This window comes from Macaca nemestrina, chromosome 6 (assembly GCF_043159975.1).
Source record: "Macaca nemestrina isolate mMacNem1 chromosome 6, mMacNem.hap1, whole genome shotgun sequence".
Classification (NCBI taxonomy): Eukaryota; Metazoa; Chordata; class Mammalia; order Primates; family Cercopithecidae; genus Macaca; species Macaca nemestrina.
The window spans coordinates 180505227-180517256 of record NC_092130.1 but is presented as its reverse complement, the minus strand read 5'-3'; the positions used below and the strand labels follow the sequence as shown (position 1 = coordinate 180517256).

At 44.6% G+C, this 12030-nt stretch overlaps 1 protein-coding gene across 22 annotated transcripts in view; it reads right to left on the bottom strand.

Moving 5' to 3' along the window:
* The window catches only part of LOC105464584 (probable palmitoyltransferase ZDHHC11B), a 125793-nt gene that overhangs the window by 50859 nt on the left and 62904 nt on the right, over positions 1-12030 (bottom strand). For 17 of the 22 annotated variants that reach the window (XR_011625190.1, XR_011625189.1, XR_011625183.1 and 14 more), the window contains 2 exons: positions 6093-6180; positions 3355-3389 (listed from right to left, as the gene is read on the bottom strand). The exons of 4 other annotated variants lie outside the window; for them this stretch is intronic. Coding sequence is in view for 4 of the 18 variants with exons in the window: in XM_071099143.1 (XP_070955244.1) it covers positions 3355-3389; positions 6093-6180 (123 nt within the window). In the remaining 14 variants the exon portion in view is untranslated. The remainder of the gene's footprint in view (positions 1-3354; positions 3390-6092; positions 6181-12030) is intronic. One more of the 22 variants, XR_011625191.1, reaches the window with a different exon arrangement.

The following is a 12030-nucleotide window of genomic DNA, read 5'->3' as shown; positions in this document are numbered from 1 at the left end:
AGAAATAAAGAGCATTCAAATTGGTAAACAGGAAGTCACACTGTCGCTATTCTCTGACGATATGATCATATACCAGGGAAACCCTAAAGACTCATCCAAACGCTAATAGATCTCATAAATGAATTCAGTCAAATTTCAGGATACAAAATCAATTCACACAAATCAGTAACACTGCTATGTGCCAACAATGACCAAGCTGAGAATCAAATGGAAAAGTCAATCCCTTTTGCCACAGCTGCAAAAGAAACATAGAAAAAAAACAAAAAAACAAAAACAACTTAGGAATACACCTAATGCAAGAGGTGAAAGAGCTGTACAAAAAAAGTACAAAAGACTGCTGAAAGAAATCATAGACAACACCAATAAATAGAAACACATCCCATGCTCATGGTTGGGTAGAATCAGTATTGTGAAAATGACTATTGTGCCAAAAGCAAACTAAAAATTCAATGCAATTCCCATCAAAATATCATCATCATCCTTCACATAACCAAAACAAAAAACAAAACAAAACAAAAAAACGTAAAATTCTTATGGAATGAATAAAGACCACACATAGCCAAATAAGACTAATGAAAAAGAACAAATCTGGAGGCATCACATTGCCCGATTCTGAACTATACTACAAGGCTATAATTACCAAAAGAGCATGGTACTGATATAAAAATAGGAATGTAGACGAATTGGACGGAATAGAAAACTCAGAACTAAAGCCAAATACTTACAGCCAACTGAGCTTCGACAGAGCAAACAGAAACATCACGTGGGGAAAGGACACTCTATTCAACAAATGGTGCTGGGATCATTTGCAAGCCACATGCAGAAGAATGAAGCTGGATCCTCAACTCTTTCCTAATACAAAAATCAACTCAAGATGGATCAAAGACTGAAATCTAAGACCCAAAACCATAAAAATATCGACAAGAGAACATCGCAAAAAGTCTTCTAGACACTGGCTTAGGCAAAGAGTTCATGACCAAGAATCCAAAACCAAATGCGACAAAAACAAAGATGAATTGATGGGATTTCATTAAACTAAAATGCTTGTGCACAGCAAAAGAAATAATCAGCAGAGTAAGCAGACAACTCACGGAATTGGAGAAAATACTAACAATCGATATATCCGACAAAAGACTAATATACAGAATATAAAAAGGAACTGAAACAAATCAGAAAAAAAAAAATCATCCAGTAGGGTGTGCTGGCTCACTCTTGTAAGCCTGGTCCTCTGGGAGGCTGAGATTGGTGGATCACTTGAGATTAACAGTCGAGGCCAGCCTGACCAACGAGGTGAAATCCAGTCTCTACTAAAAATACAAACATTAACTGGGTGTGGCAGTGGGCGCCTGTTATCCCAGCTACTCAGGAGGCTGAGACAGGAGAAATGCTTGAACTCAGGAGGCAGAGGCTTCAGTGTATCATGATCACACCACAGCACTTCAGCCTGTGCAACAGAGTGAGACTCGTCTCAAAAAAAAAACAAACCCCATCGGAAAATGGGCAAAGCTCATGAAGAGACAATTCTCAAAAAGAAGATATGCAAATGGCCAACAAGCATATGAAAAAATGCTCAACATCACTAATTATCAGGGAAATGCAAATAAAATCCTCAATGCAACACCATCTTACTCCTGCAAGAATATTCATAATGTAAAAAATCAAAGAATAACAGATGTTGACATGGATGTGTTGAAAAGGGGACACTTTGACACTGTTGGTGGGAAGGGAAACTAGTACAACCACTGTGGAAAACAGTATGGAGATTCCTTAAAGAACTGCTACTACTGTGCAACACGTTGGAGTGATGAGCGTGCGACGCAGTGAACAGCTGTAAGAACGAGTTGGGGTTAAATCTTCCCCATGTATATGCTGTTCCATACCCAGGGCAGTTGAGTTGGGAGGACGAGGCCAGCTGGGTGCACTGATCTGTGAGGGGGAGACCCAGGAGCCACGCGGTGACCTCAGTAGTCTGGGATCCCAGGTGTCTCTAGAGGAACTCCGAGCAGCTCCGAGCCATGAGGTGTGGGTGCTCCTTCTTCCCAGCACGAGGAGCCTCCCTCACACACCCTCCCTGCATGCTGTCCCTGTCTTTGGGCTTATGTCCACTGGGCCCTCCCTAGTTTGGCCATCTGGCCCCCCTCGGCAGCATGACCTACTGGAATGGTGGCAGAGAACCCAGAGGTCTTGGGCCAGGACAGCTGTACCTGCCGGGTGCCCAGAGTCGAGGATGGGGCCGTTCTGTGCAGGCTGAGGTGGGTGCTTCCCCTGTGGGGCCAGCTGAGAATCCCTGCAGTAATGGGGGAGTACAGCAGGTAGGGTCAGGACCAGGACGTGATGTGAGGGCAGGAAGGATGCTGTGCCACTGTGTGTGTGTGTGTGAGAGTGCATGTGAGTGTGTGTATATGTTTGTGAGTGTGAGTGTCTGTGTAGGAATGTGTGTGTGTGACTGTGTGTATATGTGTGTGGGGTCAGCGTGCACGCCTGGGATGGTTTCACTCAATGACTTTAATCTTTCAATATCATTTCATTCTAAATTGTAGTATATCACTGCAGATGAAAAGTTCCTCAGGTTAGAAGGTAGGAGTGCAATATCTAAACCCTGAAACCCTGGGAAATGTTGTCTAAAGTAGCTTTTAAAATACAAAGTTAATCTGTGTTCATTATATGCAGAGGAAAATGGAACAGGAAACAAAGGTTAATAATTTACTCACCATCATGTGTGACTAGATTTCCTGTTACTCTGTGTTCTGGGAGAAGTGTATCCTGACTTGAGGTTCTCTGGGAAGAATCTGTACTTACCATGGCTGCAAAGAAGTTTCATTTCCTCATGGAAACAGGTTAGTGGTTAAAATGTGTGCTTAAAACTGGGTCATGACCTCTATAACGGTCGTCCTTCAGCTTTTGTAGTTTGGAGGGTGACACAGTTGTGTTCAGTTGGGCTGGATTTGTGCAGTGTTGGGTCAGAGCTATCATCAGTGGACATGTTTAGAGGTGAAATGACAAGACCTGTGTCTCAACAAAACACTATTAGAAACATTTAAAAAATATACAGACTCAGCCATTACATGTGTTTAAAGATAGACTTAGAAAATAACTATGCTTGGCCTGATTTTTGGTCATGAGTTCAAATGTTAGCTATGAAGGATTCTATAATTTTTTCAAGTAAGACACAAGTGCAATAAGTTACGTGAATGGCTATAAATGTTAAGTGAAACGTTTTGATTTTCTACTGTGTCATCAGTTTATTTGAAGACATTAAACAGATGACATATTTTCCTAAGTAATATGAGATAAGACGAGTGTGTAACTATGTTACTGATGGATAAAATAATCCGATTAAACTTACAAACTCACCCAAGTGAAGACAGACTCCGGACACCATCTGCTTCCTGTGGGGAAGTGAAGCAAAATGCATAGGATGAACAAAGACGTTGTTGAGGTTGAGCTTACTCTTAGAATTCATGTTCATTACTAGTCAGTTCTCAGTAATGGTACTTCAAGGATGCCTGGATCATGGAATAGGATCTCACTGGTGGGACAGCACCCTTCCCTCGAATCCTTGTATTATGAGCTGAACGCTATCCTCCTCCAAATTCATAGGTTGGCATCCTCACTCCCAGTGACCTAGAATCTCACTATATGAGGAGACAGGGTCTTGAAAGAGGTAACTGACGTTAGATGAGGTTATTAGGGTGAGCCCTAAACCAGAGAGACTGGTGTCCTTTTAAGAAGGGGAGATTATGACAGAGACAAAAACAGAGGGAAGACTGTGGGAGGACGCAGAGAACAGGTGGCCGTCTACAAGGCAAGGAGAGAGGTGTTGGGAGAAACCAACCCTGCAGACACTGTGCTCTGGGACTTCCAGCCTCCAGATATGTGAGAAAAGACGTTTCTTGTTCCAACACCCCATGTGTGGTTCCTCCCTGTGGAATCTCTAGCAAAGAAAAACACCTGCTACATATGCACACATGTTGTTTTCCATACTCCTGGGTAAGAACCTGGGAGTGCGAGTGCTGCGTCATATGATAAGTATACGCTCAGCATCTGAAGCTTTGCCAGAGTGCTTGCCGATGTGGCATCATCTTTCATCCCCATGAGCAATGGACGAGACTTCCAGTTCTCCGATGTCTTCACCAACACTTGGTATTGATCATCTTCTTTTTAAAACATCACAAAGACATTCTATTATTTTTGTAGGAATGTTAAGTTGCTCCTTCTAAACATGAGGTCTGTGATGGATTCTGCATTGCTTTCTATGTCGAACTGAGCTCTGAGTGTTTGGCATGTGGTTATCAAGCTGCTGCAGCACATTCATTACAAATGCTTCCATTTCTCCCCATTGCCTTGTCTTGGCACCTTCCATTTAAGCCAAACAGCAGAAATGTTAAGAAGGGCTTGTTTCCGGAGTTTCCAGTTTGTTCCATTCATCTACTCAGGCTGTCTTCTTGGAACAACGCTGTCTGCAGCCGCAGGCCCACTCCGAGGGGAGGCGATGGACTGCAGGTCTGTGGAGCGCAGCACAGGGCTGTGCCACAGACGCGGGTGCCAGTGAAGTCACGCTCATTTTCAGACGGAATTCTCCTCCCCGATGTGAACAACGAACCAACAGAGTCTCTTCCATAGGATTGTCTGTAGCCCACAGAGATGCGGGCTTGGGATTCAACCTCATGCTGAGCGGATCTTCTCTGCTTCAGACCAGGCGTCACGTGGCTTCACGCGAGAGTGACTGTAAATCATCATCTACAGCGAGACGCTGTGGAGAGACCGAGGGATTCACGATTGCACCCGGGCAGCAGGCGTCCACGTGGACGATCGCAGGCAGAGAAAATCCCGTGAGCCGGTGTGCCACATGGAGTGAGGGAACTTTGGTGGCTGAGTCTGGGTGGGGGAGGGCTGGGGGCTCGATCGGTTTCCACTGAGTGTGTCTCCAAATCTTCGCTGGAAGTGCAGGCAAGGGGCAAGGCTTGGACGCCAGTGTCACTGTTCCTCCAGGCTGGGCTGATCCCTTTTCACTTCCAAGTCTCAAGAGCCTGTTCCCTGAAGTCCTGGGGAAGTGTGGTGAGGTGGCCCTGCCCCCACAGAGAAGGGGAAGTCACCTGTAACCTCCAGAAGTTGGCCGCCTCACAAAGCCTGCTCAAAACAATTTCCCCACAGCCTAGCACAGTGGCTCATGCCACTAATACCCCTGCTATGGGAGGCTGAGGCCAGCGGCTTCCTTGAGACCAGAAGTTCCAAACCAACGTGGGGAACAGAGTGAGACCCCCTCTCTTAATAAGGCTGGGTGTGGTGGCACACTCCTGTACTTTCAGCTACTCGGGAGGCTGAGGTAGAAAGAACACTTCAGCCCGGGAGGAGGAGGCTGCAGTGAGCCCTGATCCCACCACTGCAATACATCCTGGGTGAAGGAGTAAGATCCCATCTTTAAAAAATAAATAATGACCCAGCAGAAACCACTGGAATCCAGCTCCAGAACAGGAACAGAAATAGGTGGCCCTAAAGCCAGCAGCCGTGCTGGTCTTTTCCTGTGAAGCACAGACACGGAGTCCATGTAACACACACACACCATTCACACATATACACGTGACCACACGCCAACACAAAACCACACCCACGTAACCACACACCCCGACATACCTGCACATGTGTCCACACACACATCTCTATTCCCATCTGTCTCCTATACACGGTCCTTCCTCAGCATTTTATTTTAAAAACATAGTACATGGATTCTGCCATGGCTAACAATTTCCCTCCATCCTTTATGACAGCACTGTCCCTCGCTGTGTCTTCTGGGCACTTCAGAGACTGCCCTGGGCATCTGCCCATCACCACAGCCTGACGGTGGCGCTCCAGTGCTGGGGGCTCCCGCTTTGGTACCGTCTGTGTCTCTCACCCACAGCTGGGAAACGTTCCTGCCTCTCACTCCATCTCTCTTCCGTGCTCCACCCACCATCATTCCCATGGGAGCAGCACCCTTGGACACAGAGTGCTTCCATCTGAATACCGCCTTAACCTCAGCTTGGGGGACCTCAGACCACACATTCTCCACACGGCCCTGTCCTCGGGGTACAGCACTCGTGACTGCAACTTACCCGTGCCGTCGAACCCCCTTCCGGGTGAACAGTACTGCAGAACGGAGAGGGGCGCCTGTAAATCTGCAGGGAGTCCCTGGCATTGACTCTGGCGGGGCAAGCAAAAGGAGAGAAACACATCTCAGCTTTGTTGGGGGCTCAGGGCAGCACTGGAGGCCACAGAGTGTCCCGTAAGCACCACTGCTGTGAGGCCCACGTGTCTCAGAACCTGGAGACTAGCAGCTCCCAGGAAGTTGTGTGAGTGCTCCCGGGTTACTGCACATTGGGAAACAGAAGGAGTTTCTGGTGTAAAGGACCAGGACTCCTTCCCACTTGGATTCTGTAAAGCAGTGCCTCCCGCAGTGTGACAGCCCCGCCCTAGACCAGAGCCTTGGACAGGTTGTGTCCTCAGTCAGTGTAGCTGGGCTACACTGAGCTACAAGGTGACTGTAATTTTATAAAACACCACGTCACACATGTCACAGGGGCTTCAGGTGGGTCAGCTGACTTTCATTTTTGCCTAGGAATCTTTGCTATTCCCTAAATTTCTACACGGTAGTTCAAAGTGAAATTCAAGTGCTTCGGATCTACACAGCAGTTTTGCCAATCACCCTTCTGAGAAAAGCAATTTCATAGAAGACTTAATGGGTCGTTTGAAAGGGAATGAACTTTTCCCAATAAGCCATACACCTCGACTGCTGAACTAAGCAAAAGTCTACATGAATTCTCTGCAGGTGTGATAACTACCAACAGGGCCTTGTCCAGATCCAGGGAAGCTCTTCATCCCCTGGCTGTGGAGTAAGGGACGGTGACTTTTCCAGGGACACAGGCCCTGTCTCTTCTGCCCAGGAAGGTTTGGGCCGAGCCCCTGCTGGTGTCTGTGAGGGCTGGGGCTGGTGCACACCTGGGGAAGGGGGGCTGCGTGCCACTTCCTGGCCATGGTGGAGAGTCTGGCTTCTGGGACCTTTGCTGCTTCTCTGTGGGGGCTGTGATGTGGGCCCCTCCCTATGGAGAGTGTGTAACTAAAGTAACTGCAACTTGAATTCCATGTGTCTAGGAACTGGACAAAGTCATTTGAAAGCTTGTATGGAAAAAATAAATGTGTAAGAATTGTTGAAAGTAAATGAAAAATGAAAGTATCTCTAGAGGGTTATTTGCCTGTGTTTAGGTAAACACGGTGAACCATAAAAGGGGTCTTTCAATTTGAGGGGGAAAGGTGCAATATTTAACACACAAGGTGAAAACCAATAGTAGGCCGGGCGCGGTGGCTCAAGCCTGTAATCCCAGCACTCTGGGAGGCCGAGGCGGGCGGATCACGAGGTCAGGAGATCGAGATCATCCTGGCTAACACGGTGAAACCCCGTCTCTACTAAAAAAAAAAATACAAAAAACTAGCCGGGCGAGGTGGCGGGCGCCTGTAGTCCCAGCTATTCGGGAGGCTGAGGCAGGAGAATGGCGTAAACCCGGGAGGCGGAGCTTGCAGTGAGCTGAGATCCGGCCACTGCACTCCAGCCCGGGCGACAGAGCGAGACTCCGTCTCAAAAAAAAAAAAAAAAAAAAAAAAAGAAAACCAATAGTTACTTTGTGGGATAAAATAACCTTATCTCTTATCTCCCTGATTACAATGATAAATCCCAACTGGACTGAGAAATCAAAATGTAAAGGAAACAAATCAAAATATGAATAATATCTTCACTCTCCTCCAGCCCCTTTGATCTCTGCTGCTCCCCCCGGGGCAGTAGGAGAAGGAAGAGGACCAGGAGTCTCCTGCCCACACTCTCCATGATGCCAGAGACGGCAAGGTAGCCAGGTACCAACAGTGCAAGGCGACATTGGAGCGGCCTCAATTTCCACTGCGCCTCCTCCCAGAGCCTAAAAAGCTCCAAGCCTGTGGCGCCCAGCACTGAAACAAGGAGATGGCGGCTCAGCCAAGGCATTTAGGATGGAAACCAGTTAGTTTCAATATTCAGGACGGCATCTTTGCTGCTGAAGGGGTGTGAACTACCCTTCCGATCTCCACCACACAACACAACTGTTTTGGGAAGCAAGTGAAAGCACGCAGGGCCGATGGCAGATGGGAGACAGTGCTGACGTGCAGCTCCCACCAGGACAGAGAGAACAGCATGTGGAGACTCACGCTGTGGACTTTTGCCCCAGGAACCACCACAGGACCGTACCAGAAAAATAACAACAAATCACAGAGCCTTGAAAGAAGCCGCAGGCTGCTGCGATTCCACAGGACAGGTGACAGTTTTGCTGCTCTCTCGAAAGTGCTACCTCCCGGCTGGAGGCCAACCAGCTCGGGACATAACAGCAACTCATGACAGAACAACCCTGCTCCTTGGAAGGAGAAAACGAGAGCTAATTCCACCTCCTGCAGCATCCTGGATAACCAGAGGTCCCGAGTCTGTCCACGTGACAACTTCACTGCTAGAATAACCAGCCTCTGAGAAAGTCAGCACAGTAAACCCGTCGACAGCCGAGGACCCCCACAGAGTCCACTTCAGTCCCCTGTCACCTCCACCGGGGCAGGTGCTGCCATCCACAGCTGGGAGACCTGAGGACGGATCACATTACAGGCCTCTGTGCAGATATTCCCCAGCACCAGCCTGGTAGCCCTGCTGGGTGGAGAGACCCAGAAGAACAATAGCAATCACTGCTGTCTGGGTTGCAGGAAGCTCCATCTCTAGGGGAAGGGGAGTGCACAAATCAGGGACCACCCCATAGGACTAAAGAATCTGACCAGTGGCCTTGAGTTCCAGATTTTCCCGCTGAAATAATCTATACTAATGAGAAGGAATCAGACAAGTGGAACCTAAACAGGGTTCTAGTCCACCCTCAAAAGACTACACTGGCTCCCCAGCAATAGATCCAAACCAAGAAGAACATAGGAATTGCTGGAAAGAATTCAGAAGGTTGATTTTTAAACTACTCAAGGAGAAACCAAAGAAAGGTGATAACCAACCTCAGAATTAAAAAAATCAATACAGGATATAGATGAAAAATGCTCCAGGGAAATAGAGATCCTAAAGAAAATACAGTCACAACTTCGGGAATGAAAGATGCACTAAGAGAAATACAAAATGCACTGGAAACTTTCAATAGCAGGATCTAACAAGTAGAAGCAAGAACTTCAGAACTCAAAAACAAGGCTTTTTAAATAACCCAGAGAGACAAAGAGGAAAAAAACAATTTTAAAAAAGAACAAAGCCTCCAAGAACTTAGGGATTATGTTAAGCAGCCAAACCTAAAAACAGTGTTCCTGACAAAGCACACAAATCTACACGTTTGGAAAACTTATTTGAGGAAGTAATCAAGGAAACCTTCCCTGGCCTTGCTAGACTTCTAGACAGCCAAAGACAAGAAGCTCAAAGAATGCCTGGGAAATTCATTGCAAAAAGATCATCACTGCAGCACACAGTCATCAGATTATCTAAAGTCAAGACAAATGAAAGAATCATAAGAGCTGTGATGCAAAATATCAGGTAACCTCTAAAGGAAAACCTCTCATACTAGCAGCAGATTTCTCAGCAAAAATTCTACACACTAGAAGGGACTGGGGTCCTATCTCTAGCCTCTTCAAACAAAATAATTAACAGTTAATAATTTTGTATTCAGCAAAACTATGTTTCCTAAATGAAGTAGAGATAATGTCTGTTTCAGAAAAATACATGCTGAGAGAACTAGCCACTACCAAGTCAGTCCTACAAGAAACGCTAAAAGGAGTTCCAAATCTTAAAATAAAACCTCAAAATACACTAAAATAGAACCTCCTTCAAGCATAAATCTCACAGGACTGAGAAAACAGAAACACAAAGAAAAAAACCAAGGTATTCAGGCAACAACTAGCATGATCAATAAAACAGTACCTCACATCCAAATGCTAACATTGAATGTAAATGGCCTAAAAGCACCAACTGAAAAATACAGAGTGGAAGAATGGAGAAAAATCCACCAACCAAGTATCTGCTGTCTTCAAGGGATGCACCTAATGTATAAGGACTGAAATAAACTTAAGGTGAAGGGGTGGATAAGAGATGTGAAACAAATGGGAACTAACAGCAGGCAGGAGGAACTATTCTGATACCAGACTCAACAGACTTTAAAGCCACACAGTTAAGAAAGACAAAGAGCAATATTATACAATGATAAAAGAATCACTCCAAAAGGAAAATATCACAATCCTAAATATACATGCACTTAACGAGGGACCTCCCAAATTTATAAAACAATTACTACTAGACATAAGAAATGGGACAGATAAAAACACAACTACAGTGATGGACTCAATGCTCCACTGACAGCAGTAGACAGGTCGTCAAGACAGAAAGTCAACAAAGAAACAATGAACTTAAATTATATCCTAGAACAAAAGGACTTGATATTTACAGAACATTCTACCCAACAACTGCAGAATGTACATTCTTTTCATCAGTACATGGAACATTCTCCAAGATACATCATACGATAGGCCACAAAACAAGTCTCAATGAATTTAAGAAAATCAAAATTACATCAAGTATCTTTTCAGACCACAGGGGAATAAAATTGGTAATTAACTCCTAAAGGAACCCACGAAATTACACAAATATGTAGAAATTAAATAATTGCTTCTGAATGATCTTTGGGTCGACAATGAACTCAAGAGGGAAATTTAAAAATTCTTCAAACTGAATGATAACCGTGACACAACTTCTCAAAACTTCTAGGACACAGCAAAAGCGATGCTAAAAGGAATGTTCAAAGCATTAAAAGGCCACATCAAAAAGACGGAAAGAGCACAAACAATCGAAGGTCACACCTGAAGTAACCAGAGAAACAAGAACAAATCAAACTCAAACCCAGCAGAAGAAAAGTAATAACAAATATCAGAGCTGAACTAAATGAAATTCAAACAAACAAACAAAAATACTACAAAAGATAAATTAACAAGCTGGTTTTCTGAAAAGACAAACAAAATTCATAGAACGTTAGCAAGATTAACCAAGAAAAGAGAAAAAAAGATCCAAATAAGCTCAATTAGAATGAAATAAGAGATAGTACAACTGATATAACAGGAATACAAAGGATCATTTAAGGCCAATAAGAATACCGTTATGCACACAAACTAGAAAATCTAGAGGAGATGGATAACTTCCTGGAAATATACAACCCACCTAGATCAAATCAGGAAGAAATAGAAACTCTAAACAGATTAATAACAAGTAGCAAGATTGAAACAGCAATAAAAAGATTGCCAACTAAAATATCCAGGATGTATTCACAGCTGAATTCTATCAGGCATCCAAAGAAAGACTGGTACCAATCTCATGGAAATTATTACAAAAGATGAAGAGGGAATCCTCCATAAATCATTCTAGGAAGCCAGTTTCACCTTAATACCCAAACCAGGAAAGGACACAGCAAAAAGAGAAAACTACAGACCAATATCCCTCATGAATATAGATGCAAAATTCCTCAACAAAATATTAGCTAACTGAATCAAACAGCATATCAAAAAGATAAAACACCATGGTCAAGTAGGTTTCATACCAGGTATGCAGGAATGATTTAATATATACAAGTCAATAAATGTGACACTTCACATAAGCAGAAATAAAAACAAAAAATCAGAGATCATCATAATAGACGCGGAAAAAGCATTTGACAAAATCTGCCATCCCTTTATAAAGAGGAAACTCACCAAAATCAGCACAGAAGGGACATACCTCAAGGTTATAAAAGCCCTCTATGACAAACCCACAGCCAACATTATACTGAATGGGGAAAAGTTGAAAACATTGCCCCTCAGAACTGGAATAAGACAAGGATGCCCACTTTCACCACTTCCCTTTGACACAGTACTGGAAGGCCTAGCCAGAGCAATCAGACAAGAGAAAGAAAAAGCATCCAAATTGGTAAACAGGAAGTAAAACTGTCCTGTTCAATGATGATATGGTCGTATACCCAGAAAACTCTA